Source organism: Pyricularia oryzae, chromosome 6, assembly GCF_000002495.2.
Source record: "Pyricularia oryzae 70-15 chromosome 6, whole genome shotgun sequence".
Lineage (NCBI taxonomy): Eukaryota > Fungi > Ascomycota > Sordariomycetes > Magnaporthales > Pyriculariaceae > Pyricularia > Pyricularia oryzae.
The window spans coordinates 1,772,521-1,792,453 of NC_017853.1; the positions used below are offsets into that span (position 1 = coordinate 1,772,521).

Here is a 19,933-nt window from a genome sequence, read left to right on the forward strand (position 1 = left end):
TGTTTTGCTTCTTCTTTATGTCTCGACAAAAGCATGGTATTTATCGCGATGCAGTTTTGTTTTCTTAATTTGAGCCTGGCGTATCGCTTGACAGCTTACGAGAGAGTGGTTAGCCTGCAACAATTGACCGCCTATGTCCTGGAACAAGGCCCGACGGGAGAGCTACCACACGACGTCATCGATGCTAGTATAGCAGCGACATTGCAACAATCGGGCAGACAAGCCGGCGCTAACGCGTGGTTAAGCATCAACCAGTCAAAAATCCACTTGATTGAAACATGACGGTTTTTTTCTTTTTTTTTTGTCCCTGCATTGTCTGGAGGAAAGTCCCTGGATACGTATGCATGTAGATAACAGGAGCGAATAATTCAATGAACAAGGCATTTTACTTACGTCTCCTTGGAAGATTTGTGACAGGATGAATGACTGTATGAATTCTCCTGATATTAAAAAGCTACCGGTAGCTAGTGGGCCAGGGTCTGCTGTTTTTCTCTCTGTCTCTATCTCGTGACCTCCACTGGTTGGGTAAGGTAGGCAAGCACCGAAACGCCCTCCCTCAATTTAGCGCCGTTGACGAACAAGCTCAATTCCAATGGTTGGCCTATCCTTGTCCGTTGAACCCACTCGCTCGCAGAAAAAAAGGGAGGCAGCACATGGTTGCATCCATGGTAGCAATTAGAGCAAACAAGGCCGTGCTTTTGTTTAAATTCAGATTGCATCTCCAAGCGTGCAAACCAGGCAGGGACTCTTATGGATCGCTCTCTCTCTCTCCCTCTCTCTTCTGCTGAGCACGGGCTCTTTCTCCGACGCTAGAAAGAAAGGACTGACTGTTCCAAAGATCTCTGCCATTGTCTTCCCCGTTTTCTTCTTCTCTGAGTCTTTTGGCTTGTAATGTGTTTTTTTTCCTCATCTTTTCTTTTAGCTCGCTAGATTTGATAAGACCGACCAGGTCCCTCTTCTTGTCTCTGAATTCTGGGCTTGTAATGTTTGTTTACCATACCTCTTCAGTTCACGAAGTTTGACAGGCCCTCGCCCGCGCTCATCTATCCGTGACAGAGCCTCGACCAAGTCCAAGTGAGTTGCGCGTTTCCGCCCAGCATCCGATGCTACAAGCACCTCTGGAGGCCACACCTCGCAGTAGAACCAACATTGATCCGACTGACTGCCGAGTTTGCAGCCCGGAGCCTTTAGCCGCTTTCCACGTTTTTCCAGTCGCTGCTTAATAGACGCTGGGCATTCTTTTCAGTCCTTCGCCATGTCGCAATGTAGGTTCCTGCTTCCTGTCAACTTTATTGTCGCATTCGATCAATGTTACCTTGCGTCTACGTCTGCCTTCAATTGAGAGGCGTCTCATCAAATCCTCTCAACTTGGACAGCCAGCGAGCTGGTTATATTGTTTCGTCCTATCAACGCACAGAATACCCTGCTGCTTTTCCAAACTCAATTCAATCGACTTGATTCGACCACCAACCATCTCGGCATTCCCCGCATCTCTCTGTTTTTTCACCTTTGCCTATTTTTGGCTAACAATGCCAACAGTCAATCACTTCAAGATTAAGCGGGCAGCCAATGCCCTCAGCAGAAAGGGTTCTGACTCGTCATTCAATCCATTCGCGCACATACAGTGGCGCAAGGAAAGAAGTCAGACCTTCCCGGTCGATGTCGAACGTGGCGAGGGTGCAGGTGGTGGTCGCGCACGGAGGGACGACGGCGAAGACGATATCGATCACTCGCCAATAGTGCATGTCAGCACGGCACCAGTCTCTGGTAGGGGACAAAATGAGAGGGCTACTGATCAGGAGTCCATCGGCGCTGCGCCTACTGCTACTAATTCCGAAAAGCAGTCTCAGGAGCCCGTTGACGCCAGCAGAGATGACAACAAGACCTTGACAGGCTTGTCACCAGAGTCTGCAGAGAACGGACTGCGCCAAAGACGACCGGAGCCCAAACTGGACACGACGGTGGACGGCCTTGCGCCCTCTAGCAGCGGAGCGGAAACTGGAAGCGATGCCGACAACGGAAAGCAGAAGAAGTCGTCCCGATTTATCAAACACGTCGAGCCCAAGGAGCCCTTTACTATTGCCAACCAGCTACAACGCACCTTTCTCAGCTCATGGATCAATATTTTACTATTCGCCGCTCCTGCCGGCATAGCATTGCACTTTACCAGTGTCAGCCCTATCGTAATCTTCGTCGTCAACTTCATTGCTATTATCCCCCTGGCCTCAATGCTGGGTTTTGCCACTGAGGAGATAGCACTCAGGACAGGAGAGACACTGGGAGGCTTGATCAATGCAACTTTCGGAAATGCAGTTGAGCTTATAGTAGCCATTATTGCGCTCATGGAAGGAGAGGTCGTCATTGTGCAGACGTCCCTTATCGGCAGCATACTTTCGAACTTGCTTTTGGTCCTCGGCATGTGTTTCTTCTTTGGTGGTCTGCGGAGGAGAGAGCAGTTTTTCAACGAGACAGTTGCGCAAACTGCAGCAAGTCTCCTCGCGCTAGCCGTTGCTGGTGTTATTGTTCCGACCGTCTTTGACCGCGCCAGCAACACACCAGATCACGATGTGGCGCTCCTTTCTCGCGGCACTGCCATAATCCTTCTGTTTGTTTACGCCGGCTATCTTTTTTTCCAGCTGCACACCCACCAGGAAGTGTTTGGCGAGGAGAGCCAAAAGGTTCCCGCAAAGCCTTTCCGGAATCATTCTCCCAATCCGGCGCGGAATGGAATCGCGGCTGGCCTAGCCGGCCCCGGCCGCGGATTAATAGCCCAGTCCATATCACCATCTGGCGAAGAGGGCAGGGAGAAGCTTTCGCAAATGCTCAAGGAGCCGGGCAGGGTGGCAGCGGCAGCGGAGGAGGAAGATGACAGTGAGGAGCCGCAGCTGCATTTTTTCGTCGCCCTGGCCCTGCTAGCTGGTTGCACCGTCGTAATTGCGTTCTGTGCCGAGTTCCTTGTCGACAGCATCGACTACGTCACCAGTCAAGGCGGTATCTCCAAGGAGTTCCTCGGTCTGATCCTTCTGCCTATCGTCGGAAATGCGGCGGAGCACGCAACGGCCGTCACGGTTGCTATCAAGGACAAGATGGACCTGGCGATCGGTGTTGCCATCGGCTCGAGCATGCAGGTCGCCCTATTTCTCATCCCGCTCCTGGTTGTCATTGGTTGGGGCAAAAACATGGACGCCATGGGCCTGAGCTTCGATATATTTCAGGTCGCTGTCATGTTTGTGGCGGTTCTGTTGGTTAACTACCTGATCAGCGACGGCAAGAGCCATTGGCTGGAGGGGATGCTTCTCATGTGCCTCTATGCCATTATTGCCGTCTGTTCTTGGTGTAAGTCTCCTGAAAACTTTTTGAACAGTGAAAGAACAAGGCTGACCATATTTTATATACAGGGTATCCCACTCCTCAGCCAACAACCTGACACTGTTTCGCGTTGGTTATACTAAGATGTGGAAACATTTGGGCGTATAAAAAGACCCACTGTTTTCTGTATGTCACATACTCCAAGATCACTTAATATGTAAAAAAAGTCTGTATTTTGTCTTGACACGAGCCTCAAACAAATCAACACGCCTTTTTCAGGACGGCTTCCTTTGTTGATACAAGTTTTCTTTTATCTATTACATGCGATAACTTCCTCGAAATGATGAGGCCCACATTATCTGAATGCCAGAACAATGCCTTTGCTCAAGATCCTCCGAAAATAGGCGGGAAATACTGGGTCTAAACTAGGCGGACTTTGCGCGGCGTTTGCCTGCTGCTTGCCGTCTGCAACTGCAAGGGAGATGAATTCGCCTTTCGGCGCCCTCTGAATGTGGCTGAGTGCCCACTGAATGCGATGGCTTCCAGACATCGTGAAGGTTGATAAGGATTGATCGTAGTCGTGACAAAATGCGCCAGGAGACAACCCCTAGCCAGTGACAGTACTACACACAAACGCCTTCTAAGGATTGCTGACGTAGCTCTGCGCCCTCCTCAAATCCTCCATGTCCCTCTCAGGATCCTTGTTGTGGCCTTTCTCCAGGTCGACCGAAGACTTCTCGTCATTCTGCGCGTCGTCGTCGTCGTCACCGGCGTAGGCGTACTTGCTCCTCCTGCGGATGCGGGCGCCGTAGCGCCAGAACAGGAACGGAATGGCGCAGCACGCGACGCTGATGAAGGCCAGCAGGGTCGAGGCCCACTGGTTGCCAAGGCGGTCGTACATTTGCGAGGTGAAGAGCACGACGGCGGCGCCCCAGAAGCTGCGGATAAAGGTCTTGGCGGCGAGGGCCGAGGCGGCCTGGTGTTGGTAGGAGTCGACGAGGTAGTTGTTGGCCGAGTTGTAGAGGAAGATGAAGCCGAATCCGACTGAGAAGCCGCCCATTGCCGGGCCCGCCCACGACAGCTCCTTGTAGGACGTCCAGGCGAAGATGAAGAGCCCAATGGGGATGAACCAGCATGAGCACATCATGGGGATCAGCCGGACCTCGGCAGGCGGCTTGCCGTTGTGCTTGCGCACCTGATTCATGTAGTTCTTGTTCACGAAGGGTGCGCAGAAGGCGGATAGTATAACCTGCGACGATATTTCCGAGGGTTAGAAGAAAGGGGCTAGAAGAGTAAATGCACTCGGGATGTAGCTTACGCCGACAGCACAGGGAATAAACATGAGGCCAGTAGTTCCTGCCGAGTAACCTTTCCCTTCTTGATAGATGATTGGGAAGGCAACGAAGAACCTAGATTTGGGCCGAGTCAGCAACTAGGACGATATGAAGAACCTCATTCTCGAGGATAACACGGAATGCATGCCATCACACACATGTACAGCAGCCCATATAAAACGCTCATGTAGATCGAAATGAGGAAGACAATGAGCTCGCCAAACAGCAGCTGGAAGGGCCGGATGAGAAATATAGCAAGCCGCTCCGACGCCGGACGCAGATCGAGGTCCTGTTCCGTGACGTGGTCCTGCTCCCCCGTCTTCTTTCGGATCTGACGTGCCCGGCGGGCAAGAATAGTCGGCGCGTAAGTCTCGGGCACGGTGAAGGTGATAAGGACCCAGACAACAAAGGAGACGATAAGCTGGATCCAGTATAGCCAGCGCCATCCTGTTGCGTCAGAGAGGTAACCACCAACCAAGGGACCAACTGGAATAAGAGGTTTACGAGGTCAGCAAGTGAATTCTTTTTCCCCCTAGGGGCGGGGCTTTTGTAGGTAGATGTACTCACTAGCTGGGCCTATAAAGGGGGCTGCACTGAAAGCGGCCATGGGAACTCCACGCTCCTCATTACGCCAGAGGTCGGCAAGCGTTCCTCCAACTAGGGTCATTGGCGCGGAGAAGGCGATGCCGTCGATGGCTCGGCAGACGAGAAGGGTTTCAATGTTTTGGGCTACAGCGCAAGGGATGATGAAGATAACGGCGACGAGGAGAGTTGAGCCACTATTTTTGGGGTGCCATCACATGTTAGCTGAACGATCTCGAGTAAGTTTTGAAAAATCATACATTTCACAAAAGCACTTACTAGATGATCCGTCTGCCGTAAACTTCTGACAAGGGAGCAAATATCATGGGGCCTGCCGGGAGAAAGGTGCCAAGTCAGCACAAGAAGAAGAACAACCTCGGGTTCGGTTTCTTATCCAAAACATGTAGCCAAAATACTCACCAATACCAAACCCAATGACAAAGACAGTGATGCTGAGGAGCGCAACCTCCTCACTGACGCCAAACTCCTCCACGACGCCGGCAATATCGGCGGTGATGACACTTGATGCCAGGGCGACAACGAAGCAGGTAAGGGCCACCACCATAGTCACGTACCACTTGAAGGCCTTGGACCAGTTCTTGGGGTTCTCTGGGTCGTCGGGCAGAAATGTGACTAGCTTGTACCGGCGTCCGCTCCCGTCATTCTCGGGCGGGCCGTCAATCTCACCCGACGGCGCCTCGGTGACGTACTCATCAATGTTGGCGGTCGAGTTGAGCGTGCGGTATGGCAGTGTGACGGCAGGCTGTGGATCAAATCCGACTTGCTGGGGAGAATGGGTGTTTGCTGTGGGAGGAAGATGTTCGCTTGTAGGGGTTGCATGGCTGAGTCGATGAAGGCTGGTCCCTGACTCTGCCTTGGGGTTGGCACTAGATATCGTAGGATGTTGTTGAGTTGAGCCCACTGAATTTTCTTCTGCCTGCCCCTTTTCGGGACTGCTCTTCAAGTCGATCTTTTCCGCCATTGTGTCAAAGTATGGGCCAAATATTTTATTGTGTATAAGTTTATGGTGGGAAGATATGAATGAGAAGAGACTGTTGACAATCTCTGAAGGCCAAATCGAGGTGCTCTCGAGCAGTTTGACACATGTACACGGGCTCAGCAAGGCACACAGAAGTGCCACCCATGTGGGCGGTTTCCGCCCTTTATAGTCAGGAAGCCGGCTATAACCATATCATTATTGAATGGGAATGGCTTCATGTTGATGTGAACAAAAAACGGGGCTGCATGGATACCCACGCCGCCGGGAATAAGGCGGCATGTAAAGAGCAGGGGTCCTGGATCCACCTTGCCGATAGCCTAGCGCATGTTCTGATTCAGTGAGCTCCAGACTCAGCTTGCTTAGGAACAAATCTTGGCCTCCTAAGGTGGCTACCCACATGATGGCATCACCATGACTGGAGCATTGTGCTTAAATTTTTCTTCTTGGGACAAATTGTATTATTCATTGATTTGTCCTGTTCCGTAAGCCCTATAGGAAATCTGTAACGATTTTCGGCTTCTCGGGTTTGAGGCGCCACAAAGTCGGCGTCGTAAACAGCTGAAAATAATGAGCGGCGGCACTTCCCGAGTTAGGGTCCAAATAAGGTAGGGCTGCATCCGTTCTATTTAGACCATGCCTGGCCAAATCTCCCTTATTCAGCACCAGGTGACCAAGGATTGCGCCTTTTCTTCCTTCCGTTCGTCCGTAGACGAATATGGCACTCTCTAGCCTTGACTTATTGGTGCGGTATCTTCCGCACTCGCCCGTCATCTTGTGGGTTTCCTTTTAAATGAGTTTAGCCATTCCAAACAAATTGAGAAAATCGCGTGGCGAACCCACTTCACCCAACCCACTTCATTTTTGCCCAATGCCCGCTGCCATGATGCTATCGGTCCGGACCTTGGGCTTTGGGCGTAGACAGGAACACAACAGCAACGTGATCCTTGACTGAGCTAAGCGACACATCCTGGCACCGAATTTATGAACCGCGCCCGCCCTGACCTCGTCTCTCAACATCCTTATTATATGAGGGTGACGTCCTGAACTTCAGCATTTTTGAAATAGCCCCTACGGTGCGGCACCGAAAAGATACCAATGCGTTCGAGGCATAGACCAGGACCAGAGTATTTGGATACATCGGGCGCAAAATTACCCCCAGAGAGCAAAGCATTCTTCACAACAGCAGCTGCACGAGCCACCGCGGCTTTGGTCATCGGTCCCTTGCGGAGGACCAAGCCGACATCCATATCCCATGCAGGAACCACATTTCCCTCTTCGTCCAGGACATGACCGTCGATCTGCGTCTCGTCTTCGTGTGCCACATTCGCACAGCGGATGCCCCCGATTCGAAGAAAGTAGGCGTATATCGGCGAATTGCCGGCGGACGAGGACTGCTCCGCTGCCCACTTATCGCAATCCCACATGAAGACGGCTCGGGGTGTTAGTCCTGGTTCGGACTGCATGAACAGACGGTCGACCTCTGACGACGGTTGAAAGCCTGACGATTGGGTACGCGATTTTAGTGCTGACCGCAGCATCGGCCGAGTACCAGCAGTTTCTGCTGACACCTGGGGATCAAGAAGTAGCGGCCCCTGTGCCCACAATCCGGTTGAGGCTGGAGGAGGTACTGAGGCTACAGGAGGCTGCACCGGAGGGGTTCTAGGCTTGGGCGGGGGTGGTATGAAATAGTCAAGCAGTGGCTCATTTGCCGGCACAAAGCTATGGCCGGTATGCTTGCGGAATTTAGGGCTTATTTTACCCAGTATCAGACGCCCGCTGGCCATCAAGTACCAGAAGCGAGCACTAAGCTTGGGAAACTCATCCACGCCGTCTATGGAGCTGCGGTAGGACACATCATTGACCAGGAACGATGGGTCGATGTGCACATGGCGTTGAGGCATCTCCACAGTGTCGACCCCTTTAGAGACCATGGAAACCCAGGACCAGGATGGCTGAAAGGACGACTCGCTCTTGAAGCTTTCACTGCGGTCACTGTCCGACTTGGTGACCATCCAGAGAAGCTTTGAAGCAAGATCGGTTTTGCTCGCTGCCATAACCCCAGCAAAGCTTTCGCGACCCAACTGCGCTTCGAACCAGGGCAGCACTCCAGCTAACGCGTGAAGTCTTCTTCCGTTGTCGGGCATCTGGAGATGGGGGTACTGGCCCATGAACATCCTCCATATGAACTCGATTGGATGACCCTGCACAATTTGCGGCACCCTCGAATAGGCAATCTCACTAGGATTGCTCAGGGGTTTATGGCGAATAGGAGATGGAGTGCATTCGCAACATTTCCAAGACCGGCATTGAAATACCATCTCGGAGGAATGGAAATGTACCGTCCTCTTTGTCATCATACGCTGTACAAAACCCCACGCCGACAATAAGTTCGGTGCTAGGGCCAGATCTTGCCGAGAACGACTGCGCTTGCAAGACCTAGACGTGGTCGGGTGATGCGCGCTGGGGCAGCCAGGGCCCAATCCGAAGCTGTCATGGCTCAAGCAGAGCATGCGCCTCATGTAGACAGAGAATTTCTCTTTTTTATGGGTCAAGACGATCTCGTGCGACATCATCTCCTGCTCTGCCCGGTTAAAGCCATGATTTTGCCGAGTGCTGTCTCTATCCATGTTGTAATCCTTCTCCTCCGGCTGCGAAAGCTTCCGTGGGCCCAAGAACGACGCGCCAACATCTTGAATCCTGGTAGGTGCGATATTAAGGCAGGCATTCATATAGATGTCTTGCAAGTGCTCGATGTGCCACTGTTGGTTGTCATGGTTAGCCCAGTGCTTTGTCGTGCATGATCCTTGCTTGTGCACTGCTCGGGGAAAAGAAAACTATGGCAGACGAGTGTTGTACCTACGCAGTAGTCTGAGTCGTCATCTTGCAGTATACAGAGAGTATCGATCCAAAGATACCTGATGCCTTGCTCGGATACAACAGCCACAGTATCCTTGAAAGCCGCGGGCAGATCAACCCAGCGAATAGAGTCGGTAAAGGATTTGTGGTTTTTCCAAGTCAAGTGGAAAGCCGACGTCGGCGTCGGCGTGGACGACCGGAAGACAGTATCATTCTTGGCGTTGTGAGAAGGTTTGGTAAGGATGGCGTAATCTCCCATGCTGCGATCGAAGCCGTCCAGAAGTCTTATTTTAGACCTTGGGTTTCCGCTCAGATCCAAGACGCGCCTGGGTACGAACGAGTTGCCAGACCCCCACTGTTGGCAACGTGGGTGTGTCTCCTGGCATTCCTTCAGCCATTGCTTGATCAAACGAGTCCGTCGATCGGTGCTAGGCTTATTCGTTATGATTCTGCCGGGCCCGAACCACGGCAGTGGAACCGAGCTAGGCCAAGAAGCTGTTACGTTTGTGGGTTACAAGGATATTTGTCAGCCCAGGCGGTTTTGTTCAAGCAGAATCACAATAAAGACAGAAGAATGAGGTAGACCAACTAGATTTCTCGTCCGTAAACAGCTCGAAGCAAAGGCGCATCTGAAAACGCGGGCGCTTCTTGTGAGTAGACGCTGGCTGTAGGGTGTCACGTGGTTTATTGGCCACTACGTCGGCGCGAACCTCGAGAGGCCGGCCCGGGGTCCATTTGATGGCCACGAGGCAATTGGAACCGAGACTGCGCAGGAATTCATTCATCGGGCGGCCTTCGCGGCAGCCATCGGTGAGTATCTCGATGCTGCGGAAGATGGCATAGCAAATCTGGCAGCCGCTGCCCTTGCCCTTGATCAGCGAAGAGTAGACGAATGCGAACTCGACGGGCTCAACGTCGGGATCGAAGGCCTGTTCCGGTCTCTTGAATACACGGATGCCGGAGCAGGCCGGACACTTCATTTTTCGGCGATAAAGTTTCCATCTAGCAGGATTAAGAAAAAAAAAAAAAAAAAAAAAAAAAAGGTCGAGAAATCGAAGTGGCTGCGTTGATTGAACAAGGCCTGGATCTGGGTTGGTAAGGCGCTAGCTAATTAGACTCCTTCCGCATTTGCCGTATCGTACAGCACCGAATTACCTGCAGTTCTACACCCAAGCAAGCTACCTAAGGTGCTTTTGAGTTCAGCAGGAAAGCAAGCACAGATTACGTAACCGGTCCTAAAAGCCGTTTGTTCGCTACCCAAGAGCAACACTAAAAACTAAACTATGACTGATGTTCTACACATTTGACGGATGAGATCATGGTTTTTTTTTAAGGAGTACAGATCTATCACGAAACAAAGGTGTTATAAATATCCCTACTTTGTGGTCGACATAGTAGTATCTGCAGCTACTTCCCCACAATTGCCCGTTACTCTAATACAAATTTATTGCGTCTCCCTCACCACCTTATCAACTGCCTTAGCAAAGTAGTCAATGTTGCGCGAGTTGAGTCCCGCCATGCTGATACGACCATTCTTCGTCATGTAAACGTGGTAGTCGCTCCGGATCTTCAGGACCTGTGCCTCGGTCAGACCCGTGAAGCTGAACATCCCGATCTGGTCCGTGATGTGGTTCCATGTGCCGGGGGTGCCCAGCGCTTCGAGCTTTGCCCGAAGCTCGTTGCGCATAGTAATGATGCGGCCCGACATGGTCCTCAGATTTTCTCTCCATTCGGACATGAGCGCCGGGTCGTTGAGCACGATGCTGGCGACGCGGGCGCCGTAGATTGGTGGGTTCGAGATTTCGGAGCGCTGGAGGATGGCGAGTTGTGATGCAACCCTCTTGGTCGTTTCGGCAGCCTCGGCTGCAGGCGCCGACACGTAGTGGAAGCAGCCCGCCCGCTCACCGTACAAGCCGAAGTTTTTGGCGAAAGACTGGGCAATTACGAGCTCGAATCCCTGCTCCACAAAGTAGCGAACGGCCCAGGCATCGCGGTCCAGATCGCCCGAAGCGAAGCCTTGGTAAGCACAGTCGAAAAACGGGAAGTGCTTTTTGGCCTTCATGATCTCGGCAATCTCGCGCCACTGGCCCTGCGTGGGGTCAACACCGGTGGGATTGTGTGCACAAGCGTGCAGAAGGATGATGGAGTGTTCTGCGGCATTGTTCAACGTAGCCTTCATGCCTTCGAAGTCAAGGCCCTTGGTGCCCTTGTCAAAGTATGGGTACGTCGTCGTCGGCACTTGGACGTTGGAGAAGATCTGGTTGTGGTTGGCCCAGGTGGGGTTCGACAGGTGCACGACCGAGTTGCTATAGACCTTGCGATAGAACTTCTGGAGGAAGAGGGCTCCGAGGTGCAGAGCTCCAGTGCCGGAGATGGTCTGCACAGATGTGACGCGGCCTTTGGCAGGTGTATCGGCGCCGAGCATCAGCTCGCCAGCCTTGCTGGTGAAGGAGGCCAGACCGGTGATCGGGAGATATTCATGGTTGGCGCTGGGGTCGTTGCGGATGATTTCATCGGCCTGGATGTGTTTGTCGGTGCATCATTGTTGGTTAGCGCGCTTGTTCAAGCTAGTTCTAGTACGTGTCCCGTGGTCGGAGGGGCTAAAAGGTGGCTTGTCGCGGGGGTGATTTGCAAGCATCCTGAAGCAGAACCGGGTCGTAGATTTGAGCTGATTGGGAGGATCGCATTACCTTCTTGACAACAGGAAGCACCCACGGCTTTGCGTTGTCGTCCCTGTATGCACCAATTCCCTACAAAATGGGTGCGTTGGTTGTTAGCAACGATTGCTGCTTGTTCGCGCAGTTGGGTTTAGCGTTGTGAAAGCTCAAAATCGGGGTAACCCCACCAAGTCGACCTTGTCGGGGCTTTCATCGGCCCTGTAGGCGGCCATCAACCCAAAGAGAGGGTCTTCTGGGGCCTGAGGAACGACATCGGCCGTGAAGATTGTGCTTGGTGATGCCATCATGTGGTTTGCAATATTCCGTATCCTCGAAACTGCGGTGGATTGGGACTGAGATTGGGATGAGGAAGAGCTGTTCTGTGGGGTGCTCGAAGAGGTGCTGCCCCGGGTGGCTTTTGCCGACATGTTTTTAAAGGGGTGTTGAGTAGGTAAACTTAGGTTGTTAGGTTGGCTCTGCACGCAGCGACGGTCGGAGCTCTAAAATCTCCGCTTAGAAAAATCAAACGCGCGCAAATCAATGGAGTCACAAATGTCAGCCTATATGCGCCGGGATCAGGGAACGTATCCTTGAGCTGCCGAATGATGTGTCATAAAATGGGCCGACACGGAAACCTGTTGTTTCAAGAAAACTTGTGGCCTGGCAAAAGTGAGTTGACGCCGACAGGTTGAAGAAAATAAATAGTTTTTGTGTATCTGCAGTGTCTCCTGATACGTAAGACAATCAAATGTGTTTCTGAGTCCCATGCTGCGATGTTATATAGATTCTCGGCTCGAGTCTAGTCATTGAGTTCAAGCATGCATGTGAAGATTGGATCATTTGCAGCACAAAAGCTCCGGGTCAATTAGCAGGTTAGCATCACTGTTGTATGATAGTCAGCGAGCGGTAGCCCAACTAGGCAGGTCTTGGGAAAATACGTTCCCGAATTCCGAGGCATTTGAATCTCGTTACTTTGATACCCCGGGCAACCCCCGCAAACATTACGAAGTACTAGGCACTCTACAGCAGGATGCAAGCCGGGCTATTCCCCAGGTTACGTCAGTAATCCACCATGGTCCAATGCTCAAAGGATTTTGCACTTCTTTTTGGTGGCTGAAATATCCATCTGGCCTATCCACCAGGCTGAAAAGAAATGTCTCCAGCCAGATTCGACGGCTGAAAAAATGCTAGCAGTCATGTGTACCTGCAGAAGTTAGAATAAATGGGATTGTGACTTCAAGTCGGTCAAGGCAGTGGATGTCAGTTCTGATCTGCTGAGCAGTCCTTCATGGGTGTTACTAAAATCGTACCGAAGAGGTACCTAGGTACCCTCGACTATTCGTAAAACCCATGGATTTGTGGGTCCAGTTACATATCCTTTCGGTCTCTATGCTACACTTACCGAAATCTGGATGGCCTCCTTCGGCCGATGCGCCTGGTACACCGATATACGAAGCCTCAACGTATTATTCAACGTCATGTGCATAAAAAAAGGAGCTCTTTTCTTTTCTTTCTTTGGTTTCATTTTTTTGGGGAAGATAACATTTTTATCGATCTATAATTATATCAAAAGGTCCCAGATTACTAGAAAAGCGCAAAGACCACTTGCTGCAAAAAATGTATACTTTGCTGTGCTTGCCCTTTGGGTGGCTTCCTTCAGCTGCTTATTTCCACCGCCCACGTTTTCTTCAGTATTCAAGGAATCTTGAACGAGCTGCTCAATTCCTGCGGACTGTGTAGCCAGATTGTTGACAAGCATAGTTTGTAGTTCAGATATTTCCAAGAGGGATTTCTCCGCCGACCTGTCGTTCGCAAAAATGCAGATTAGCAAAAGACCCGCCCAAAAAAAAAAAAAAAAAAAGACGAGCTGCTCGCGCTTGAGAACATACATGACTTTCTCGAGAGTACTCTCATAATACTTCATCATATCCTGGCTGCCCTTTTCAAACATCTGCACCTCTTCCTCGGTGAGGTCCGGTGGTGGCGGTCCTCGCTTCTTCTCCTCGTCCTGCAATGGTATAAACGATGTTCCTGGAAGGGTAGGGCCATCCAGGTCGCGATCGCCTAAACTTGCCCCAAAGCTCGGCTGGGCGCCAATGGCCCCGACATGCATAGAGCCAGGCCTGGCCTTTGCAAGGACGCTCCGGCTCTTCTCGACCTCGCGCGTCAAGCGCACCTCCATCATCGACTGTTGTGTCTCTACGCACTGCTGAAGCCTCTGTCGGAGAAAGTGCAGCACGCCATCCCGATGACCGGCCATCTGCGCCTCCTTCGCCTCGGCCTGCTCGTGCTCCTTGCTTTTCTTGCCGCCCAGCATGCCACCCGTGCCGCTCTTACCACCCGATGCCCACGATCCGAGCATGCCGAGGCCGCTCGAGTGCTTTTTGCGAATCAGTGCGAGTTCCGTCTCGTGCCGGAGCTGTTCAGCGTCGGCGAGCGTGCGGATGGATGCGTTGAGTTCGCGCAGCATCTTTTTGGCGTTGGCGTCGACCTCTTCGCGCTCCCGATCGGTCAATGCCTTGTGATGCGGCTTCAACTTGCTGTGCAGCTGCGATTTGCGAGAGGGCGCTGTCGAGAGGTAGGCTTGGCGGACATTTTTAAGTTGAGTGTGCAGAAGACTGATGTGTGAGTTCTGTGGGCGCATTAGCCGTTGAAAAATTATTAAGGCAGACAGATCACAGCGACAATCTACTTGGCGGAAGACACTACGTAGCTGCTTGATAGCTTCTTACAATTCGATATGCTTCCTTCAGAAACTCGTCAAGCTGTTCCAAGCTGAAGGCCTTCTTTGTGGTAGACGCTTCCCGCTGTTTGAGCAGCCCGTCGAACGTGGGTGTAATGTTCGACATTTTGCGGCGCGTTCCGCCTCCAGTGCTAGGGCGCAAAATCGCGCGATAGATGTTCCTAGGTGCAGGTGAGCGTCAAGTGTATAAATCCAGCTGATATCTTTCGGCAGGTGGGCATTGATATTAGTGGTGATGTGGTTGTATCAACAGCTTAGGTGTTGCGTTGCAAATCCGTGGCTTGACTTTCTGAAGTACATGGATGTGGCTTTAACCCCGCCCGCCCAGACCCACCTGCGTCGACTATGGTACAGTACGTACTTCTCGTAGGTTTCTTATACATACTGTACGTAAAGACAAAGAGCTGCCAAGGAACTATTTCAAATAAGCACAAAATTCAAATACGCCCAGACCCTTCACCTATGATGTTGCTATAAGGTATTTGAGTTCAATGCTCACAATCAATCCAAGACTGCCAGTATTGCCGATCCTTCTTTTTTCTCCTATTGGAAACCTTCGTTCTGCTTGATGTTCCTGATTCCTAGCGGCCCGTGTGAACCTCGCAAAAGATGCAAGGGGCAGGGACCGATGGAAGACAAGGGATCGCTATTCTAAGACCATTCCAATATCTTTAATACCTCACCAGATGGAGTACGAACTTTCCGATATTCAAAAGTGGTTCGCCAACACGAGAGCTTGTCGGCATGTTCAATCTCTTCCCGGTGTGAGGCTCGAGGGTCAGGCACATGGTGTCGCCACCCTTGTGGTTCTAGGTCCAGCTACCTAACTTACCGTACGGAGCGGCTCGAGAGCAGCCGAGTAGTGGATCAGGAGGGTACTAGTCTAGTCCACATTTCGTCAGTCAAATCCAAATCTCAGTCACTTCTCTGGCATCACCGCCGATATCGCTCTCTGGATAAGCAAGGAGCAAGGAAGATAACTGATGCAGGTATTACTTACTGTGCCCAACATAACTCGCCGACAAGATATCATATCTCTAGCACTGGTTAGGCTAGTTAGTGTTTCAGTCCCAGCCGGCATTCCTTTGGTACATGGCCAAGATGACCCAACCCACCATCTTTTCTTTATAAAAAATCACCTTGACATGTACAAGGGCCGGCGGATAGAGATCCACCACCACGGTGACCCACGTCGGCATCCTGTCTTCTTGGCCCGGGCCACAGCGAAAAGGATGCCAGTCTCTCGGGAATAAGCAGCGAATATGCGGTTAAGTCCTCGGGGTCAACGCGGGCCATCGCGATGGGGTTTGCATATTTGCATGCGGAAAGATTTGACAAGCGAGAGGGTGTCTGTTCCTCTCCGATGCGGCCCACACTTAAAAGGACTGGCCTACAGGAGACATGTACGCCTTCTACTAGACGGAAGGCGAAAAAAAAAGTGAAAAAGATGATAAAAGAAACGCCAAGCCTGTACTAAAGTCTTCTTATCGTTCTTTTATTCATCTTCTCATCTTTCCCTCCTGTTACCACCACTCTAGCCCTCCCTTTAATTTCATTGTAAATATTTACGAGTAATCATACCGATGATGGCGAACAATGGTGAAGCACCCCCCGAGTCTACATCTCAGACGTCACTCGACGACTCTGCCAAGGCTCTGCAAGCCAGTCCTGTAGGTGGGCCGGGCGTCTGGAGCACTTCCGGCACATCGACACCAAAGACGGACGACCCGTCACAGTCTGACGATGGGCCGCCCACAGACCTTGAAGGTCTGCATCGAGAGTCGACCGGTCCCGTGTATAGCACTTTCAGCACGCTGAACAAAAAATGGATAATCGGCATGGTCTCCTTCTCCAGCTTCATCTCCCCGATGACTGCAAACATCTACTTCCCATCCATCACCCCTATAGCCAACGAGTTGGGCGTTTCAATCGGGCTGATGAACCTTACCATCACGACCTACATGATCATGCAGGGGCTCTCGCCCACCATCATCGGAGACCTGGGTGACATGACCGGCAGAAGGCCAGCCTTTATCATTGCCTTCACCATCTACATAGTCGCCAACATCGGTCTCGCCCTGCAAAGCAACTATGCTGCCCTCCTGGTGCTTCGATGCGTCCAAGGTGCTGGCAGCAGCGGGACCTTGGCACTGGGCTTTGCGGTCGTCGCCGACTTGGCTGTGAGCGCTGAGAGGGGCAAATACATGGGCTTTGTAGGTGCTGGTATTCAAGTCGGACCGTCCATCGGTCCTGTGATAGGAGGAGCCCTTAGCGAGTATCTTGGATGGCGTTCCATCTTTTGGTTCTGTGCAATCCTCACCATCGTTTGGTTGATCCCCTTTATCCTAGCGGTACCCGAGACATGCCGCAAGGTCGTTGGCAATGGTTCCGTCCCTCCCCAAGGCTGGAACAGGACTTTGGTCGACTACATCCAGGAGCGGCGACACCCGACTGATCGTCCAGAGACCCCCAAGAGGAAGTTCTACTTCCCAAATCCGTTCAAGACGCTTGCGGTCGTCTTTGAGAAGGACCTTGGGCTTCTTTTGATGCTCAACGCGTCCGTCTACCTCATGTTCATGTTGATCCTCGCCACCATGTCGCCGCAGCTACATAGCATATACAATCTGAACGAGTTTCAGGTTGGTCTCTGCTATCTCCCATATGGTTTTGGCTGCTTCTTTTCGGCCATCGTCCAAGGATATCTCCTCGACTGGAACTATAGACGAACCGCTCGAAAGGTCGGCATGAAGATCGACATGAAGCGCGGCGACGACCTCACAAAGTTCCCCATCGAAAAGGCCAGGATCCAGCTTATTGCGCCAATGTTAGGGATAGGGATCATTTCCACTATCTGCTACAGCTGGATTATGCAGACCGAACAGGCCCTCGGCTTGGTGTTGTTTTTCGGCTTCCTCATCGGCGTCACCGTCAACGGATCCTTCTCCATGATGAACACGCTCATTGTGGACCTGTACACAGATGCCCCCGCGACGGCTGTGGCGGCTAACAACCTATTCCGCTGCTCCTTGGGCGCCATCTGCATGTCCTTCATCGAGAACATGGTCCAAACGATGGGCAGGGGCTGGTGCTATACTTTTTGGGCACTGCTAACGGCCTCCCTAATGCCTATTCTTTGGCTCTTGGTGCAGCGCGGGCCACGATGGAGAGAAGAGCGTCGATTGCGTAAGGAGAAAATAGCGCAAAAAGAATTGGCGCAACAGGATGCAGAGAAGAGTGGGAAATGAACTCAAGAGCGCATGGGGGAAAGCGAAGATCGCCTGTCTGTCTTGTGATCCTCGAGCATGTCGCCCTGTTGACGGGGTCTCGACATGTACGGCGCAATCCGCGAGGAACCTCTTCTTTTAATGTCGTTACCAAATGCGGGCAGGAAAAACGTGTGTTAATTACCAAGTTGATATATCTGTTCATTTAGTTAAATATTTAGTCAAACATCTTGTATTTCTAGTGAATTACTGTAATACCCGATCAGTCAACAACGTTGGCTTTTCCTTTTATGGCGCCTCAACTCTTGGCGAAAGTGGTGGGAAGTTGGAACACAACCAACCTGGTGTTGCACAGAAGCATACCCCGCAATTATAATCATCAGCTTTCGTCACTGTCCATATTGTGATACACTTCAATGTATCCTCCAAGGCATTTGAAAACTTGATTTAAACCTCGCCGAGGCCTGAAATATAACCCAAAGTACTTACAGCCAAACAACAAACCGAGACAAAATCAACAATGGCAGCGGCAGTCGCAGCGACAGCCCGCTACAAGCTGGTCTTCTTCACGCCGCCGGCCGCGCTGACGCAGTGCAAAACTGCCGTATTCGCCGCGGGCGCGGGGCGCTTTCCCGGTCCCGGTAACTATACCGAGTGCTGCTGGACCGTCATGGGTACGGGCCAGTTTCGGCCGGGCGACACGGCGAACCCCAACATGGGCAGCGTGGGCCAGCTGGAACAGATTGAGGAGGCGCGGGTCGAGGTCCTCTGCGTCGGCGAGAGTGTTGCGAGAAAGGCTGTGGAGGAGTTGAAGAAGTGAGTTATTGTTGGATTCTCATTGCAAGAGTAGGTTGCACTCGGATCCTATTTGGCTGACTAGAAAAACAATCCTCCGGCTCAGGGCTCATCCGTTTGAGGAGCCAGCTTATGAGGTTTACAAGATGGAGGACTTTTAAACATGAAGAATAAGATTCTGTCTAGTCAAATGAAACCGACTTCTAGAACCAGATGTTCGAACGAGAGATTTTGTGAGATAGCTCTTTGCAGGTCTTCAACTAGTTCTAGGCTTACACCTTCTGTGGAGATACTATTAGGAACCTTGTTAATTTCTAGATTCAGAGGCTCAAAGGCGACAATAATATGTGGGCTTTATAGAGGATGAATGAAGTCTATTAGATAACGTCTCTAGAGAGCCGCGTGCACCGCGCTCACTCATAGACACAATAGCCTGTAGTACCATTCTCAACTTCATAATGCAGGTAGCGCATATTCTAGGGGCTCCCTCTGAGCCTCCCAAGCCAACCAGTCCGATCTCGTCGTCCTGTAAAAAATTATCAATGTCAGCTATGATGCTACGGGAATACCAAAGAATACCCCGCCAGGGAAACTTGGGAAAACTCACGGTAACAGCCCCATCGCGTTGACCTTCCACAGGGCCAGCCCCAGCGCCGCGATCTGCATCACCACATACGCCAGCTTGACCTGCAGCATCTGGGCGCGGTTCGACTCGGTCTCGAAGCGCTCAAAGGCCTGCGCTGTACCGAGGATGCCGACAATGGGGTTTTTGAACGCCATAAAGACCGTCATGATGGTGAAGATCTGCAGCGAGTTGCCAGACATGTACATCATGAAGAAAGTCATCGGTAGGCTCTTTATCGGCGCCAGCGCCACCTCCCACGCCTTCTTCACCTTCAGCGTGTCCACCTCCTCCGGGGTCTGCATCGTCGCGGGTTTGCTGCCGTCCTTGATTGCGGCATCACGTTTCTATTTTTTTATTGTTTGGAACAATCGCCATGTGTCGGTTAGCAGGGGCGCCAATAGCTTAGAGAGATAACGAGGGCGAATAGATGAGGCGGAGGTCTGCTGGTTCTGCTCACCTTGGAGTTGCCGCCCGATTGTGACGGGAATCCCGGGGGGTCAGCAACGTTTCCGCTTTTTGTACGTGGTGGCATGGGTGACTGTAGCTCGGCCACCCATCTGGGGGGTCCGCTTGGGTTCTTCTCTAATCGCGACATAATTTGGAACCTTACTACTGAAGAGTTTTTGGTGCCGAGTTGATCAAGTGTCGTGGCATGTCGCATCTACAAGTGCAGGTGGGTTGTTGTTACGGCGGTGGGTGCCAGCGCTGAGCCTAGCTTTGACAGCGTACCTACCTATCTACCTATCTTATCGGTACTTCACCGGGGTTAGGGTTACCCTAGGTTCCCGCGCAAGCGTACGATGAGCTT

At 51.8% G+C, this 19,933-nt stretch overlaps 8 protein-coding genes across 8 annotated transcripts; 3 read left to right on the forward strand and 5 right to left on the reverse strand.

Moving 5' to 3' along the window:
- The first annotated feature begins 541 nt into the window (after positions 1–541).
- On the forward strand, positions 542–3,715 carry MGG_04159 (calcium-proton exchanger). The gene is made up of 4 exons (XM_003719623.1): positions 542–1,074; positions 1,178–1,265; positions 1,540–3,336; positions 3,399–3,715. The coding sequence occupies exons 2-4, from the start codon at positions 1,256–1,258 to the stop codon at positions 3,425–3,427; spliced, it is 1,836 nt and encodes a 611-aa protein (XP_003719671.1). The 5' UTR covers positions 542–1,074; positions 1,178–1,255; the 3' UTR covers positions 3,428–3,715.
- Positions 3,536–6,414, reverse strand: MGG_17677 (uncharacterized protein). The gene is made up of 6 exons (XM_003719624.1): positions 5,646–6,414; positions 5,505–5,556; positions 5,211–5,422; positions 4,802–5,129; positions 4,628–4,718; positions 3,536–4,558 (listed from the first exon to the last, which is right to left on the reverse strand). Exons 1-6 carry the CDS (start codon positions 6,205–6,207, stop codon positions 3,950–3,952), a joined length of 1,854 nt encoding a protein of 617 aa, XP_003719672.1. The 5' UTR covers positions 6,208–6,414; the 3' UTR covers positions 3,536–3,949.
- On the reverse strand, positions 6,367–10,249 carry MGG_17678 (uncharacterized protein). The gene is made up of 3 exons (XM_003719625.1): positions 9,671–10,249; positions 9,086–9,576; positions 6,367–8,984 (listed from the first exon to the last, which is right to left on the reverse strand). The coding sequence occupies exons 1-3, from the start codon at positions 10,059–10,061 to the stop codon at positions 7,248–7,250; spliced, it is 2,619 nt and encodes an 872-aa protein (XP_003719673.1). The 5' UTR covers positions 10,062–10,249; the 3' UTR covers positions 6,367–7,247.
- A 2-nt stretch (positions 10,250–10,251) lies between these two features.
- Positions 10,252–12,603, reverse strand: MGG_04156 (aspartate aminotransferase). Its single transcript, XM_003719626.1, has 3 exons — positions 11,927–12,603; positions 11,772–11,831; positions 10,252–11,599 (listed from the first exon to the last, which is right to left on the reverse strand). Exons 1-3 carry the CDS (start codon positions 12,164–12,166, stop codon positions 10,526–10,528), a joined length of 1,374 nt encoding a protein of 457 aa, XP_003719674.1. The 5' UTR covers positions 12,167–12,603; the 3' UTR covers positions 10,252–10,525.
- A 614-nt stretch (positions 12,604–13,217) lies between these two features.
- Positions 13,218–15,547, reverse strand: MGG_04155 (uncharacterized protein). The gene is made up of 4 exons (XM_003719627.1): positions 15,482–15,547; positions 14,471–15,364; positions 13,628–14,370; positions 13,218–13,540 (listed from the first exon to the last, which is right to left on the reverse strand). Exons 2-4 carry the CDS (start codon positions 14,585–14,587, stop codon positions 13,300–13,302), a joined length of 1,101 nt encoding a protein of 366 aa, XP_003719675.1. The 5' UTR covers positions 14,588–15,364; positions 15,482–15,547; the 3' UTR covers positions 13,218–13,299.
- On the forward strand, positions 14,952–18,096 carry MGG_17679 (uncharacterized protein). Its single transcript, XM_003719628.1, has one exon. It carries the CDS (start codon positions 16,065–16,067, stop codon positions 17,724–17,726), a length of 1,662 nt encoding a protein of 553 aa, XP_003719676.1. The 5' UTR covers positions 14,952–16,064; the 3' UTR covers positions 17,727–18,096.
- On the forward strand, positions 18,036–18,887 carry MGG_17680 (uncharacterized protein). Its single transcript, XM_003719629.1, has 2 exons — positions 18,036–18,521; positions 18,607–18,887. Exons 1-2 carry the CDS (start codon positions 18,226–18,228, stop codon positions 18,659–18,661), a joined length of 351 nt encoding a protein of 116 aa, XP_003719677.1. The 5' UTR covers positions 18,036–18,225; the 3' UTR covers positions 18,662–18,887.
- Positions 18,779–19,930, reverse strand: MGG_04151 (ER membrane DUF1077 domain-containing protein). The gene is made up of 3 exons (XM_003719630.1): positions 19,583–19,930; positions 19,108–19,469; positions 18,779–19,026 (listed from the first exon to the last, which is right to left on the reverse strand). The coding sequence occupies exons 1-3, from the start codon at positions 19,784–19,786 to the stop codon at positions 18,954–18,956; spliced, it is 639 nt and encodes a 212-aa protein (XP_003719678.1). The 5' UTR covers positions 19,787–19,930; the 3' UTR covers positions 18,779–18,953.
- Between the last annotated feature and the right edge of the window lie 3 nt (positions 19,931–19,933).